Source organism: Zeus faber (genome assembly GCF_960531495.2).
Source record: "Zeus faber genome assembly, chromosome: 19".
In the NCBI taxonomy this organism is placed as follows: Eukaryota; Metazoa; Chordata; class Actinopteri; order Zeiformes; family Zeidae; genus Zeus; species Zeus faber.
Genome location: NC_137206.1, coordinates 17,608,141 through 17,626,253, shown reverse-complemented (window position 1 = coordinate 17,626,253; position 18,113 = coordinate 17,608,141). Strand labels below are relative to the sequence as shown.

Sequence of the window (18,113 nt, the reverse complement as noted above, 5' to 3'; positions counted from 1 at the left end):
TAGATAGATAGATAGATAGATAGATAGATAGATAGATAGATAGATAGCACCTGTATAAAACAATACACACTGGACAATATGCATTGGCCCTATTTTCTGGTTGATGCAAATAATAATTACTCCAAAAAAGCTCTTCCCCAATTCCCCGCTTCGCCAGTGTCGCCCGAAGCGTGCATGGGAACCGGTGTCCGCGCGACATCCCGTTGCGCCAGCATCGGTTGCCATGCCTTTCCTGCCACCCCTCCCCCTCCTCCTCCTCCTCCTCCTCCTCCTCCCCCTCCTCCTCCCCCTCTCCGTGCAGGGCTGTCTGGAAGGAGGTGGATCAGGATGAGGGAACGGGGGATTTGGGAGTCATGTGGACCCAACTTTCTGACCGCTGCTGCGCCGTCGCGAAGCCCAGAGCGCCGTAACTTTCGCCGCCCTCCAACAAACTTTGACGCGCTCCTCCAAAACTTTTCCTCCTTTTAATGTTTTTTTTTTTTTTTTTTTTTTTCTTTTCCCCAATATTTTATTTTTTATGTTATTTGTCATTTTTAATTTGCATTCGCATTTTGGAGTGAGTGACCGGTTCTGTGAGTGTCCAAGCGCGACCATGCCGCTTATAGCCTTCCGCGTCACTGTTTGAAAAAGCCGGACTGCAATTGGGAAACGTGGGGCGGGCGGGGGGGGGTCGCAAAAAAAACAAAACAAAACCAAAAAAACTGTCATTGTCCTCCACCTTTCCATTGAGCGAGCATGACGGAGGAGGGCAAAGCGGAGCGGGCGGAGAGCGGCAGGGACCTGGACAAGCAGCTGCGGCTCAGGGTGTGCGTCCTGAACGAGCTGCTCAAGACCGAGCGGGACTATGTGGGGACCCTGGAGTTCCTCTCGGTGAGTCTGACCCGGCGGGTGGGGATGCTTATTTAGACCCCGAGGAATAACTTTGGTTTTTTTTTTTTTGGTCCGAGAAAATAAAATAAATAAAAAAAACAAAAAAGAAAACCAACAACCCCCAGCACCAGCACCAGCACCACCCAACCACCCCCCGCCACAGAACCACAGCCTACTTGGTATGCACGGTGCGTGCTGGCTCCACTGCAGGTCCGCTGTGCAGCGCGCCTCGGGATGGAGCTGCTCTGGTGCGGGGTTGAGAAAGTACCCAGAGCTGTTTATTTTATTTTTTATTTTTTTATGTTATTATTATTATTATTATTATTATTATTATTATTATTATTATTATTATTATTATTATTATTTTACCGAAGTTAAAGTACAAATACCCCGACAGAAAAGTTCTCGAGTCAAAGTGAAAGTACGACAATTCACATTTCTAATGAACTAAACCTGCTTGCTCTTGAAGGTACTTAAGAGTGTTACGAGGAAGTACTTTTATACCTAATATAACGCAGCATAAAACGCCGTGTGTACATTGTTTCCTGCAGATCAGTAGCCTACTCGTGCAGGTCCTGGGTACAATGCACAAAAACAGTACTTATAGGTGGTGTCACGGTAACTTACAAGGATATGGACCTACAGTAATAAATCATTGATGTCAACCCTAAACAGGCAGCTGTATGTGCATAGTCCCTGATTTTGATGTACTGTAAAAAAATAAAAAATAAAAACCTGATTAAAAGTCATGTTGAAGTCACGTGACGTTGGAGTAGAGTAAAATGTACAGGCATTTGCTTTGAAATGTAGTGGAGTAAACGTTCAAAGTCTAGTAAGTACCGATACAGTATACTTATAATCAGTACAGCAATGAAGAACTTGTACTTTATTACTTTTCACACTCCCCATTGCTTCAGTAATGCAATAGCTGGTCTTTGAAATTCATTTTTTTTTTGATTTCCCAGTGTGAAATTGGGAAGGCAGACATAAAAAAAAAAGTGCATATCCTCATGCAAATGCTTCAAAAGACCCCACTGTATTACAGAAGTTAAACAAAGTGATTCAATCTGACACCTGTTGCGGTGTTGCACGGTCAAACGTTTGTCTCTCTCTCTCTCGAAGAAATAAAATGACAACGTAACGCACGTTGACGCGCATATTTCAAACAAAGGGAGTTTATATAAAGTAGTCCCGCAAATTTCCAGCCCATCCTGGTATTGTGGCCCGTGTGGCTGTTCTCCCCACATCGTTGCCTCGCCGCGCAGCAGAAGTACCTGTGAGGTCAGTGGGCTTCCCGTGCCAAGTTCTGATCAGGCCCAGCAGGCGAGACGCTCTGCCAAGGACGGCACAGGTGGACTCCAGTGGAAAGCGCCAGAGTCGGCAAACAGCTGGCAGCGGATTTTCCACTGGTGATTCGACCGCAGCGCCGGGTGTTTAAAGTGACGTGCTGTCATCTTAATGACGTTACAAAGACAAATAAGCTCCGGGTGTGGGGAGGAAGGGCAACTCGCTTCCCCGGTTGTTCCTTTGAGACGTGAAGGAGGGAGAATCAGGAGGTGTGGCCCAACAAAGCCTTTTATGAAGCTACTGTCTCTCTTCACAGATGATGAGGTTTGGTCCGTGTGTGTGTGTGTGCGTGTGTGGTGTGTGTGTGTGTGTGTGTGTGTGTGTGTGTGTGGGGGAGAATGGGGGGTCACTGAATGCTATTTCCCAGACCACATGTATGTATGGATGGATGGATGGAGGGATGGTTGTGTACAGCATTCCTCCTCCAGAAGATCCTTTACCCCCTGCCTCGCTTCCCAGATGGTTCCAATGCAGCACGGAGGGAAACAGTCCTTGATCTGACCGTATCCTGTGTGGACTTTCCTAGAATTCAGGGGCATCGCTCCATCTTGAGTTGGGGAGGGAGGGAGAGAGAGGGAGAGAGAGAGAGATTGGGTGGATGGATGGGGCATGGGAATCTTGGGGGGAATGTGTCCTCTGTCCTAGTTGGATTAAAAACAGACTACCCACCCCCTCCTTCGCTGGAGTGCTGCGATTTCCTAAATGGTCTTATCCTGCAATGAAAGCCGCTCTGGCTTGTTGTCCTGAGATAGTTTCCCTGCGTCCGATTGGTCAAATCTGACGGAAGATAAATTTGTGGGGTCTACCTGGGTTTAGGAGCGATAGAGGGGGGAGGGACAAAGAGAGATTATGTAGTGCCTTATCTGGGAGGTCCCGGGGGAGCCGCGTTGCAAGAGGATATTAAGAAAGATCAAAGACCGGCCCACTGGGGTGAGAGGTCGCGGTGAAGACTTTCATCTGCACACACACGCACGCACACACACACACACACACACACACACACACACACACACACACACACACACACACACACTCCCGCACAACCCCAATGTAACTTTGGGGATTACAAACCAGAGTCGTGTAAGCCCATTGTGAAAACACCTGTGTCTGGATTGTGCCTGTCTAAGATGTGTGCTGGCCTTTGTCCCCCGCCCCCGAGAGGTCTTCCTTCACAGCCTGCAACCGCTCTGAGGCTCAGCCCGGACTCAAAGAGTCACTTGTGCGTGCCGGATCGGGGGCTCTGGGGGCTGGGGGGGCTTGCGACCCCCACCCAACCCAGTGGGACAAGCTGCAGGAGGGCGCAGTGTGCCAGCAGCAACAGGGAGAGTCGGCGAGGAGATATTGTGAAAGGGGTCAAGGGGGGCACGGATATCACCAGGAGGGCGAAGGAAGTCTGGAGCGTAGAAGGGTCTGGAAAAGAGAGGGGGGGGCCTGGTAGTACTATGTGCTTGGCCGGCCCCCGGTGCCTTCCCTTGTAAACCATATTTCCTGGAGGAGGAATTCCTCAGAGGGTCGGAAATGCTGGGGAACAATACGACTCCGGAGTCGAACTGCGGAGCAGGGAGATTGTTGCCGCTGATCTGCGAGGCCCAAACACCGCGCACTCCTTTCGGCGACGCATACCGTACCTCTAAGGTAGTGGAAAACAAACATGGAAAACAATAATCTCTTCCACGGGCCATTAGAGAGGTCGTTCCCAGAGCGTTGCGTAGGCCATTGTCTGGGGTTTTTTTTTTTTGGGGGGGGGGTTTTTTCGCAAAACCTCCGCAGTTTTTTTTCTTTCGGTGAAATACCATTGGCCGATCCAACGGGCTCGCTCAAATCTGTAACGCGTCGTTACTGTTATCCAGAGGTTTGAGCTCGGATCTCTCTGGTTAATCAATACAATTGAAGCACCACCCACTAAGCTTCTGCTTGCTTCTACGGTAGTCCATCAGTTAGAGGAAATCTCCAGGGTGGCTGTCTCAGAGATAGCCTCGGCCCATCTTACATAATGGACCATTACGCCCAGAGATGGAGTGGCGCGATGGACACCGGTGTTTATCTTGGACAGCTTTGAGCCAAGAAAATGACATTCGCTCTTAGAAACGTCTAGGCCGAGAGGAACAAATCTGGAGATAATGTAAACACTCTCCACAATGATGTTTAGCATCTTTATAGCGCGGTGTCAACCTTGAAAACTCTGCTGAGCCCGGGCCATTGTTGCCGTTCACGAAAGGACGTTGAAAGTGAGCGAGGAGCATTGTAAGCTTTAATATTTAAAATAATAATAGGTGACATAAAATGGAGCTCGAGACATTTAATCACTGTGGAATATTTATTCCCCATGTCCTCTTGCATTTGCAGTTTTTGTGTAGTTCTCTCTCATTATCCACATATGCTTGGTTATCCCTGGAAATGACATCCTGTTGTCGTCTGTAAATCAGTTGAATCTCTCATGGGTTGGTGTCCGCAAGGAGCACTGACGGACCACTTGGTTTCTGAACGGATGATTTGAAGCCTCGAGTTTGGGTTTATGCTCGCCGCCGTCTTGGCAATAAACAGAGCCAGAGCTTTAAAAATAAAAAAAAATTGGCAGCGGGGCGGGGCCTTAGAGTGCTGCGGGGCGGGGCCAGTGAAACCTCCAGAAGCCTTAATATCCTCTCTATGGAACAGCACGTTTCAAAATCACAACCAAGACTCCCATGAGAAGGAGCGCACTCAGTTATCGAGACACTTGTGAAAAGAAATGATGGCTGATGCAGTTTTTCCATTGACTTCCACTCGGTGGGATGTTTACTGGAGCCAGCATCTAGCGGCCGTTCATTTATGCATCACAACAGCTATTTCAGTGTTTGTGTTTGTTCAGATCTTAACCACGACTGTCAGACAGAGGTTGCAGTTGTGGTTATTTTTTATTTATTCTTTGCGTGTGAGACATGACCAGCGGTGTCAGGGCGAAGGGTGTGTGTGCGCGCAAGTGTGAGAGGGGGCATATCCGCTGGGCTGGACAGCTGATGACCGGAGGGGTCGTGACCTCTTGTTCCTATCCACATCCTGTCTGTTAATCTCAAGACTTCACGCCAACATCCAGCCCCCGATGGAAACGAGAACGGAATGGTGTTGATGATCGGTGCGTCCTGGCTTGATGAATACACACATGTGGAGACACAGGCCTGCGCACACACACACACACACACACACACAGACGCGTGCACACTCACACACACACACACACACACGCACACACAGACGCACGCACACACACACACAGACACACACCCACCCACACACGCACACACACACACACACACACACACACAAGCACACACACACACACACACACACACACACACATCAGTGTTTCCGTTATCCGGTAATTGACGGTTTTTGACATATTTAAATCTCTCTGGTCATAATGTCTGGTGAAAAAAATTCTGTTTCTGCTGATCTGTTCATTTCCACGCGAGGAAAGTTGCAACAGGAGGCCGATCAGTTTGGACGATCTAAAAGCTGATCTGAAAGCCGACCAATCGCGCTTGTCGATATAGAACTAAGCCCCGCCCCCTCCCTCGTGGACAGGTTTGCGCTTGTAAACACAGTAGACACACACACACGGAGACAGAGGCAGAGCTTTTAGTTCAAACAGAAAGATGGTGTAGTGTTGGGACACATACATCCATCGTTTTTAGGGGATATTTAAGTTCCAACCCAAAGCAGACGGTAAATAACCACTGTGTAAAATGATGTCGATGGGACGACAAACTTTCTTAATGTATTTAGACCGACTTGCTATGGTTATTTTGTTTTTGATTTGATCCAAATATTATTTTAGTGAAATGTTAAATGAAGTGGCTGCACTTGTGACTTATTTTTCAGGAACAGAAATGATTTGATTTCAAGTAGTAACATTCGTAAACAAATATATATTTATTTATTTTTAAAATGGCTAAATTGACAGCACTTATTTTATTTTGAATATTGAATAAAAAATATTATAAATATACATGTCTTGATGATGTCGTTCTCTATATAGCCCTCTTATCAGTTTTTTTTTAAAAGCTTAATAAACACAGATAATATTTGGCCGGAATCTCTACCATTTGTCTGGGAAATTGAAATCTTCCAGGACACGTGGACCGGCACCAAATTTTTTCTCACGGAAACCCTGGCGCACATATGCATGTGCCTGCAGACATGCACACATATGCAGACCTCACATTATTACTCACATTATTAGTTCAAAATTAAAATTCTTGTTTTACATTTCTCAATGCATATTCAATACCGCTGTGCATGCACGCAGTCGTAAATCGTTTTCCGAATGTCTATTGCCAATGGAAGTTGTTTAGGCTACTTGTCAACTTGAAGAATGATGCCCCCTTGCACTTTTTTAATCACAATGTTTTAAATAATGGTGTGATGGAACAAATAGACCTAAGGCTGGAACAAAACACGCTCAGGGAGGTTTGTTAGTATTCCTGCTCCCCTATTACAGTTTCCTGCACCTGTTCCTGTAACTAGTCCTATCCCTCTCCCCATTCCTATTCCTCTTTTCATTCCCATCGTTTTCCCTCATCTGCATTCCCCCGCCCCGCCCGGCCCCTCCGCTCCCCTCCGCTCCCTCTCCGTCCTCCGTGTGTCCCGGCCTCCACCCTCCGTCTCCGCCGGTCTCCCACCTCTCTGATCCAGACGTTCCCCAAACCATTTTCTGCACTGCACTTCAGTTTAACCCACCCCCCCCCCCCCTACCACCCCATCATCTCCCCCATCTCTCTCTCTCTCGCTCTCTCTCGCTCATGCATCCCAGGGGTAGTGCTCGCCTCATACTGTATGTTCCATCCATTTTTTCGGTGTTTTTTTTTTTTTTTTTTCCCCCCACCCCTCATGGAGTGGAAGCCAGAAAACTATTAATGGAAGCTTCCTGATACACATGCATTTGTCCCGTTCCTTCTCGGGTACGCAGCTGTGGATGGAAGTTTTGCTGGGAACGGAAAGATTTTTGACCTCCAGCAGTTTTACGTGATATCGATATTATGTCGTATTATATCCTGCGCTTCATCCGTTATCCTTCTGGGCCGCTTTGTGGTCTGGATGCACTTTGACACGACAAGGCAGGCTCATTCATCTGCCACTTTTCGAAGTTTCTTTTCATACGCGTCCTACCGCTTAATCAGTCAAGACAGTGGCATATATGACGTTGAACAAAAGTGATCTACATATTGTGAAAGCGCTTCGACAAGATCTTATTGTCGTCCATTTAGTCGCCGAAACGGCGCCTAATATCGAATCGTTCGTGTGCCTCCGAGAGTGAAAGGGAATGATACCGAGTCAGAAGGAGTGGAAATACTGACCCCCCCCCCCCCCAAGATTCTAGTTTCTCTTCATTGACTTGTTTTAATTGGTTTGAGACCCGAGACCCCCGGCTCTCTCCCGAGGGGGAGGCCCCTGGACCGATGACACGTCTTTGACTGCATTTTAATGTCTCGCCACCGCCACGCAAAGCGGCTCGAGCCGGCGTCGTTGCCGCCTCAGCGAATTGTGAGTGGCCCCCCAAGGCTGGGTGTCATTTAAAATATTTGGACGCGGCACTGATATTAATACCATCAATTTGTGAACTTTCAATTCCCAGCCCTCTACTGTGCATTCTCAAAAAAATCAGTTGTGATGCTTATTCTGTCCGTAATGTGCCCACGTGATTGTTATGCATGCGTCTTTTCGTGGTGCTCTGTGTTGTGGCGTTAACCCGAACCCAAATTTATTTAGTACCCGGGTTAAACCTAATCCCTTTATCTTTACAAGCTCGAAAAAACAAATGATAACGTGGATCAGCGTGGCGGCGGTGCCGTTGGCCCCTGCAGCGATTCAGCTCCAACCAGCTCCGCCTAGAGTCCCATATCAATTAAAAAGACTGAACGAGGTAATACCTCATCTCACCGTTCAGCACTAAGCAGGGATCTGCTACTGTGCGGAGGAGTGTGTATTCTTCTTTCATTCACTCACCCCCTATGGGGAAAAAAAATGATTTGACAATGTCCATAGTGAAATTTATTCATAAACACACAATGCTGGAAAATGTCACATAATATGATGTCTAGATTGAAGCGCGGTCGGCGGCATTTGATGGGAAGTCGCTTGTAGCCGTGCTGGATCGGAGTGTTTTTAAGATTACTCCCGGAGCCTTCATCTTCATGATAACTAATTACTAAACGGCTGCTCTATATCGAGGCGTACAATTGCACTATTCATGTTAAGTGCACAATTTATTTTGTCAACGTGAAATAACTCCGCCGGCGGCCTCTTCAAGCCAAGAGAGTTCCTTTGCTTTTGTCTCAGTGGCCATTTTGTGTGCAGGATTTCCTTCCTTCCTGGCCCTCCCCTTCTTTACATTGTACTGGACGTTTCCTGCTGCGCACACGCACAAGCACGCACACACACACACCCGCACACGCACACACACACACACACACACACACACACACACACACACACACACACACACACACGCACACGCACACGCACACACACACACAGTATCCATCATTCCCTTCAAAGCCCAGCTTTACTGCAGATGCCTACTTGGCAACCTGGAGACTTATTCCATAGGCAACGGCTCATGTTGGCTTACAAACCCAACCGTTCGACTGAATTGATGATCCAGTGTTCTTCCAGTTCTTCTAATCAGAGGCGGACTAACGCCACCGCTGATTTGGCCAACGCCAGCTGCTGGATCACATGATACTTTATGTGTGTTCTGGAGAAACGGTGGCAGGGACCCCCAGTAGACACTCGGATGCAGCTTGAATGAGGCAGCCTCACAAGGGGCACTGTGTTTGGGTAAGCGTGCTCGCACGCACGCACGCGCACACACACACACACACACACACACACACACACACACACACACACACACACACACACACACCCACACACACACACACACACACACACACACACACACACACAGATGGGTAGTTCTGCAGCAGTGATGCAAGACGATTCGCAAGCGATTCGTTCCTATCTAAGTGAGACTCAGGAGTCTGGAGTCACTCCGGCAAAAGAGTCGTTTGTTTTGTTCTGGACTCTGGAACTGCAGCCAGACTCACCAGGCTGAGAGAGGGAGTGAGAGAGAGAGAGAGAGAGAGAGAGAGAGAGAGAGAGAGAGAGAGAGAGAGAGATGGCACAAATCATAGTGAATATCAGTTATTTACACATCGCATTGCACTTGAATTAATCGTTTTGACATAATTGAATGATTCTTGTGAGAATCCCTTTCACAACATCTGACTCTCGTTACGCCGACTGAATCAAACGGAACGAGGAGTGGAAAAATTGAAGGGATCTTTTTTGCGGAGTCACTCGTGAGGAGGCGAGTCCACCTGCGGCTCATTAGCACGTTACAAATATAGTTTGCAAAAGCGCCAAATCGCAAACTACGGAGCGTGGAATTTTAAACATCCGCATCTCACAACGTCTGCGACGCAGCCGTCTCCTTCATTCATCGTCTTTATGTTTTATTGTTGCTGATGAATTATCTGCGGGCGTTGTCCAGACACGTTACCTGGCTGACTGACACCGTCCACCGGGTTCCTGTCACTCAGCCCGACATGATGGGAAATTCCACTTCAATGCAAATTAGAATCATTTAATTAAAGTCTGGGATTGGCTAAGGAGGCCCCGGCGGCTACACAAGTGTCTCCTGAGCGGTACATAATCAGTTTGTTTTTATAGTACTTTCTTTCTTTATTTCTTTCTTTCTTTCTTTCCATCTTTCTCATCCCTCACCGCTTCTGCCAGGGTAACGGAATTATGGGTAATGCTCTGAGGACCTGACCCAATTTTAGGCACCAACAGCCAGCACAGCACAGCAGCCTCCACACACACTTCTCACAGTGACCTCACACATCGTTTCCATTGTTAAGGCCATGACCTGTCCGCAGTCAATTGGATTTGAATAAAAACAAATTCTAAAACGCAAATCAATTTTTTTTTTTTTTTAAATTTTCTTTATTTCTCACGCAGGTTACCATCTAGTGGTATCAACGGCTCTGCGGAGCCTGACACGGGACGGGCAGGGGCTTTTTTTTTTGTTTTGTTCAATTAGGAAACGGAGGAAAGGAAATACATCTAAATTAAAAAACACTGCCTTTATTCGTTTTTTCTATTTGGAGAAATTGGAAACGGGGAGGCACAGCAGAGCAGAGATTGCCCCCCCCCTCTCCGTTACACATTTATGCCACTGCTCTACACCTGCCTGTGCAGAGCAGTTTTAAATACATTTTAAATATTAACTTACGGTGGGACAGGATTTAAAGTGTTAAATGAAAACTGTACCGGCAAGCCGTAAGCGTGATCATTATAATCGGTTTCCACTGTTTTGGAAAATTTCCATTAAAGGCCAATCTCAAATCTGGCCTTGCGGACCTGGCCAGGGGCTGACGTTTCTTTGACTTAAAATAAAATAAAGTCTCTGGAGTAAAAGTGTCCCCATATCACCAAGAACATCCGCACAGAGGACAGCAGGTGGGATGTGGGCTGTTTGTTGCAGCTGTTTTTAGAATTAAGCTTTTAAAGTTTCCAGCGATGCTGAGTCGCGAAGGCAGGAGGTCGGACAAGCACTGAGAACACATTAGGGGATAAACCATCGATTGATTTCATGTCGTTATTGTGATTTGAAGGATTATTTTAGGCAAATGCAGCGTGTCTGGTTTGTGTACGCTGCAAAGCGACTCGTGACAAGAGGCGTTTTGGCACTGAACGGTTGTGGATACTCCCTGAGGGGAACTGGTAACTGGGGAGGTCCCCAGAGAACTACATACCTTCAAGGGCTTTTTTTTTCTGGCCGCGTTCGCACTGCACTGGAACTCTGAAGTGACGCTGAAGTGACAACCGACAGAGGTTTCACCCTGAGTTCCGTGTTGTGTTTACAACTCTCACTTATTTCACCTGATCAGTTGACTAAAATCTGTTTCTGAACAAATTTGAGGTGAGAAATAAGCGATCCGGTTCCCGGACCTTCACTCATGTTCGATCTACAAGGCCTCATTTAAATGTTCGTTCCGACTTTCCCAAGGCACAGGCTGGTATCAGCACGGCACGTGGGGATTACGGGGCGCACCTTAATTCGTTCAATTAACGTCGGGAAAATAAAATGGATCAAATAAATCCATCTACAATGAAAATACTATTAACGCCTAATCCAGCAAGTATTTTTGCCATCAGGTATTATTCAAAATGATTCATCCTGCTTATAGATATAGATTTATAACTAAAGATTTATTTGTATAATATATACATCTCCAATATTAATATTAAAATATATGAATTAAATCACAAACCCAATATTGGCCAGAAAAATTACAATTCGTTCTTTCTCCCCTTGAAAATCGACATTTTCCAATAATAAAGGGATTCAACTACTGAAGGATTTTTGGCAGGGCTGGTTGATGGTGGGATGACTCCAGCTCTTTCTGTTTACTGACACCAAGATGGCACGGCGTACAAACCCCCGATAAAAAAGAGGATTTGGGTTATTGGTTGGGGGTAAAAAAGAAAAAAATGAAAAGGGAGGGGGTGGTAGACGTTGTCTTTTGTTCGTTGTTCGCCTTGACGTTGTTCGCCTTCCCATTGACCGTATCCAGCTCGGCCGTTCGGGAGGGAGCTCTCGAACAGCATGGCTCCCCTTGTCCTTGCCAGTCCCGCTGAGACGGATGGCAGGCCTCTCCGGCGGCGAGATTTTGGAGACCCAGCGTGGTAATCAAATGAACAATCTGGGTGTGTGGCGGTCATGCTCGGACGAGGGCCACAAATTGGTGAGACTTGACAATTCTGCCTGGTCATGTTGCAGTTCAATGGAGTGTGCCGGTGTGTGGCGCCCGTAGGAATCGCGAGCCATCAATGTGTAATGGGCTTGCCCGGCTGTAAAGATCGGAGGTGCGTGCTGGGAGGAGAATGAAAGGGCCCCGAGTCTTTTATAGGCCCCGGTGTCACGGTTTAATACCTAATTTCACAACCCACAGAACTTCGCTAATATGTTAAAGATGCTGGCCGCTCAAAGTGTGGCGGGGTCAAAAATTGAGCAACCCAGCGGCCTGTGAAGTGTGTAGTTTGATGAACGTGGCGGAGGGCGTCGCCCGGTCGGCGTTCGTGTTCAGTGGGGGGGTCAACATTGAATTATTTGTTTTTAGGTTTTGGTTTCACTAATTGCACAGCAATGGTCAAAAAGCACATTTCTTTAAACTCTGAAGACAAAAGTGCCTTAAAGTAACCTACAAGCTGGCTTAGGCAGCAGGCAGGTACTATATAGTATAGTACCTATATAGTATCCTGAAGGTAATATTTATCCTATATAGTACTAAATGTTTTGTAGCGTGAAGGAGTACCTTGGTGCGGGACATATCCAAAATGTACAGAGTGTAATTACGTGCTCAAAGCAATCCAAAGCTCCTGTTAGAGAGGAGGATCTTCTGAAGATAAGTTGTTTTTCAAGCATATTTATAGCCTGGGGTTAATACAATAAACCAATGGATTATATCGAGATATTCATTCCTCCCCCTTTTCCCTAATATGGCCAGAATCCTTCTCTACGAACTGCCCCTGATTTTCGACCCCCGAGTGGGAAACGGATCTCCGACCCAAACGGTGCGTTTGGGTTGGATATCCTGTCTCACAGCAGCGCATCCAGCCTCTCCTTCTTCGCCATTAATTAAAACCAGAAGGACCCCGAGCGACTCCGGGCGGACCATCTCTCCCTCTCTCTCTCTCTCTCTCTCTCTCGCCGCTCCAGAGATGAACGTTATTGATATTCCGCCGTGTATTTATAGCGGCTGCTTCCTGTACGTTTGGTGGAAATGGCGCGGGCTTTGGGGAACAAGCCGGGGGGCGGCGGGGCGGCTCTGGAAGTGTCATCAGGGCTTGTCTAGGGCGCGGGAGGGTCCGGCCGAGGAAACGCCGCTGCGGCCACAAAAGGACCTTTTTTCCCTCGCCGGTTGTTCTCCGGTCCGGGCTTCTTTGGGGAAGTGGGACCCTTTTTGTTTCGCTCGCCCAGATCTGAGGCCGTCGAGCTGTAGCTGCGTGTGGATCCGTGTGTTTGTTTGTGACTTTACATTGAATTTCCGTTGAAATCAGTTCCTCCCTGCAGGAAGTACGATAGAGGCAGCTATATCCTTCCATGAGGGCTCGGACGAGGTGGGCCAAACGAGGCTCTCTCTCTCTCTCCCTCTCTCTCTCTCTCTCTCTCTCTCTCTCTCTCTCATCCCTACTCGTTCCAGCTCTTTCTTTGTCTCACACACAAACCCGTAGTCGCCCAAATCCACAGGAAGTGTCAGGTGTAGGGTTCGAGAGATTCACACGGCTAAAATCTGCATTTCCCTGTTCTGCTGCCTGCTGTCCCTCCATTGGAATCACACCAAACGCTTTCTACCCTGCTCGTCTGAGGGACTGATGAATGAAAAAATTATATATATATATATATATATATATATATATATATATATAAATGCACACACACACACACACGCGCGCACACTGTGACGCAGCTCACTCGTGTGTCGTCAAAGTGATTCAAATTCCGCTGAAACCAGATAAATAAGGGAAAACCAGCCGTTGTGTTGCAAGATCAAACCTGCAAAGCTGTACTCGCTGAGCAAAAAGCGAAGAGCCGTTCGACTTTTTCCGAACTCCTCCGTCCGTTTGATTCGGTCGGCGCGGCGGGAGGGAGGACTCCCCGAACGGTGAAACGAGAGTCAGAGGAGCCGCTTTGGCCATTCTCACAGGAATCCTTTAATCCGGCCTCCCTGTAATGGATGTCAGAGTTGGGGGGGGTGTTTATTAAATTTTTTTTTTTTCGTCCCCCCCCCCGGGCATTAATCACGCTGGGCTTATCGACGGCTTTTAAGTTGGGTCCAGTAGATTCGTTGTGCGGCTCTGCGGAGCTGAAACTATTTGTTTTAGAGCATAGTTAGGGGAGCGTCCGGCCGGAGCTACATTTGTTCGGTCTCGGAAGCTGGAAATATGTATTATTCTGCTCTGGGTGTTCTCCATCCAACGCACCGACATCGCATTAATTGCGGAAGCCCAAACAATCACCACCGGTTGAGGCGAGCCATCGCACTCGCTCGCATAGCGCGTGCGTGGAAGCACACGCGCGAACTCCGAAGCGGTCGGCTCGCGTCCCCCGCCCGGCGGCCGGTGTGTGTGAACGAGCCCCGTTGTCCTCGTCCTCCGGTCTCCGCTTTCGTCCCCCTCTGTATTCGTGAGCAAGGAAGGGTGGCTTTGTTTGTGGCGAATGGGGGATTTGTTGGAAAGAAAGCAACAACAAAAAAAAACAAAAACGATGAAATAGCTGTGTTTGTATATATTGTACATGTGTAATACCAGTGATTTATTTATTTTTTTATTTTTTTATCAAAGTAAGACGGTTTGCAGCTTCAGGTTTGCGTGCTCGTTTCGCAGGTCTGTACGACGGGTTCCACCTGTGAGGGGAGCGTACTGACTCATACTGGAGCTTCTTTGACGTTTGACTCGTTCAGTCCATAAACTGTCTGAGCACAGTACGCTGTGTTTATATTATCACAACACATTATTATGTGCTGTCATAATATAAACACGGCACAACTCCACTCACAGATTTTTCTTTTATTTCGCTTTTGAATCACTGTACAAGCCTCCCCCCCTACAGAGACCCTAAATGGTTTTGGTGTAACACATCAAACAGACCCAGTCTTATTGTCCCGCTCCAACACCCCCCCCCCCCCCCAACGCCTCCAAAATGATAAATGTATAAACACATGTTTGCGGCCGGCTTTGTACTCCACTCGAACACATTTCTGCAGCATGGGAGTCATTACATACTTCTCTTCTTTCGTTTATTTATATATATTTTTTTTCCCCAAATCTTGCGATTTGCGGAGTCCCTTTGTGTCGCTGGGTGTGTTTAGCCCCAAGTCTCTTCCTCTCTGGTTGGGATTTGTATCCCCATCGCAGAGTGCCGTGCCGTGCCGCCGTGGAAGACACGCTCGCCGTTATTTTATAGGGTTTTTTATTTATTTATTTTATTTATTTTTTGGCTTTTCTTCATCATTTTTATTCCCTCCATTCGCATTTTTTAAATTGGACTGTCAAGTGCGCACACTCACATGCTCGCTCGCTCGCTCGCTCGCTCACTCACTCACTCACTCACGGATAGGGAACACACACACACACACACACACACACACACACACACACACACATTCGCAGACAATCAATTACACTAATGATACACAAGCTCTGACGGAAACACAGGCGCACCGACACTGGCACACCGACCCACCTATGGACCCAAAACACACACACACACACACACACACACACACACACACACACACACACACACACACACACACATGCACACACATGCGCACACACACACACACATATTCATTCATACAGACCCTTAATTATACAAATAATACACAAACATCTCCACATGCACACCAACACACATGTATGGATACGGAACACAAACACACACACACACACCCACACACACCCACACACACGTACCCACACTCAATTACACTAATGATACATAATCACTGACGCAACCACAGAAGCACCTACAGTACATGTGCACACCGACATGCATATCGACCCAGACAACACACACACACACACACACACACACACACACACACACACACACACACACACACACACACACACACACACACACACACACACACACACACAGAGCAGTTACAGCAGAGTTCATTAATGGTGAATGCCCATCTACCAGGCTGTCTCGCTGTCTTTGTCTTTCCCTGGCGGTGCGAGGATGCTCCTCATTGTGCTCTTGTTACATCACTGTCAGCTCGCTGGATTCAGGAAGCGGCGGCCATTCTGTTTTTGCCAAAACGGCGAAGATCGATCCAGCAACCCCCCCCCCCCACACACACACACACACACACACACACACACACAGATAGAGATGAGGTTGAAGACAGGGAGCCGTTTGCCTTCTGCTCCAACCTTCAGAGTGAAAGATGCTTTGGGGGCGGGTGGCCACCCTGGCATAAACGTCCCAATTCACGCTTTCTCCCGGGGACGGGGAGCCGGGGGTTCTGGGCGCCAGGGGCCCCAGGGGCCGGTTCCAGCGCACGCTCCGGACTGCCAGGGTCCCGTCGGCATGGAAACGACAGAGCTCCGGAGCCTCCAGTCTTTTCTTTCTCTTTCTCGTCCCGGCCTCCCGACCCCGCTCCGTCTGGGAAACACAGAGTTCAGGAGACAAGACTTTCGCTTTCTACTGCTACATTCATGTCAGACTTCTCAGCCGGTTTCTTCCCAAAACTGCTGAAGTGCGGTTCTGTGTTCCAAAGAAAGGACGACCGCGGCATATTTGCGTCGTCTTTAGAAACCCTTTTTTACTTTCGCATATAAAAGAGAAGTTTTCTGTGTGGCCGAGCCGCGGTGGAAATGATGAAATATGCATCGAGATGAAGACGTATTTCTTTTAAAATTGTAATGTGTGTAGTCAGCTCGATTTTCAGGGGCGTATTTTTTTCACTTATTTCCTAGTTGAAATGGCTGAAGCCGGCAGCTCGAGTGCCTGCGCCGCTTGATTGATGACAGGTAAAACCGCACGCAGCGATTTGACCGTTCTATTCATCACAGCCATCTGCTCGGCGGAACCATGAAACCGCTAATGGGCTTTTAATGTGTGTTCCCCCCACGGCGAGCCAGTGGCAATCCAAGTGATTATACCTGGGCTTCAGGGGAGTTTTAGGACTATTTCTTTGAAGGGGGGGGGGGGGGTTACCTGTTGTGAATTCATTCAAATTTCTGGATGACAATAAAAATACCGTAAATTTAACTGAGTTATTTAAGAGTTGTTGACGCTGGGTGATGTCAAATTAACCCACAAGGTAAAAAACTTGTTTCTCCACGGCCCTATTCCCACATTTCGAGTCGAGGATTTCCCTGTCTTCAAGTATAATTGGTGGAATTGTGTCGGTATGTGTATGAGTATGTGTATGAGTATGTGTATGAGTATGTGTGTGTGTATGTGTGTGTGTGTGTGTGTGTGTGTGTGTGTGTGTGTGTGTGTGTGTGTGTGTGTGTGTGTGTGTGTGTGTGTGTGTGTGTGTGTTCATTCATATTGCAGGGCCGGGGTTATGCTGTGTATCGTTATAATATCTATGTCATGATATGACACGAGATATTGATTCACAATTCAGATTCAAGATTCAAGAGGTTTATTTGTCACATACATATACAAACTTTCATCGATATATGCAGTGAAATGTCTTCGCAACGCACCCGGAGATTTTGCACAATAGTTACTAAACAGAACATAATAGCTAACCTAATTCCTACCTAGCAACTAACTGAAACTAACCTATTCCTATTTCTATTCCTAAAACGTAATGCAGTTTGTGAATAGAATAATATAAATAAAATGAAATAAAAATAAAATAAGACTCAAAAAGGTTATACAGAGTGGGGTTTCCAAATAGAAGTGAAGGGAATAGAGTTATGTATATGGTATGGGCTGTTTGTATATACAGATATGTGCAGTAAAGTGCACGTGAATAAAGTGAGTAGATATACAGTACAGTATACAACAGTACGACACAGTAATACAGTACCACCCAACAGAACAGCAATACAGCGCAGTATGCAGTAACCCAGAACAGTGATACAGTAACACAGTACAGATTGCCTGGATTTTGATTATCATGATATAGTTTAATGTTGTCTTCAAACGCTGCAATACAGCAAAATAATCACATTTTCTCAACTTCATTGGCTGTCTCAATATCCACATGACTAATCCTTGTTTCTCATATTTCTTCTATGTAAATATCTTTTAAAATCACTAATAGTCATCCCCAAAATATCATCTAATTATAGGTATTAAGGTAATTCATTTTATCAAT

General features: G+C 47.0%; 1 protein-coding gene across 2 annotated transcripts in view; it reads left to right on the top strand.

Annotated features, from left to right (window-relative positions):
• Positions 1-735: 735 nt before the first annotated feature.
• The window catches only part of prex2 (phosphatidylinositol-3,4,5-trisphosphate-dependent Rac exchange factor 2), a gene marked incomplete at its 5' end in the record, with an annotated part of 124,423 nt that continues 107,045 nt past the window's right edge, over positions 736-18,113 (top strand). For both annotated transcript variants that reach the window (XM_080020334.1, XM_080020333.1), the window contains one exon: positions 736-870. In XM_080020334.1, the coding sequence (XP_079876460.1) occupies positions 736-870 (135 nt within the window). The remainder of the gene's footprint in view (positions 871-18,113) is intronic.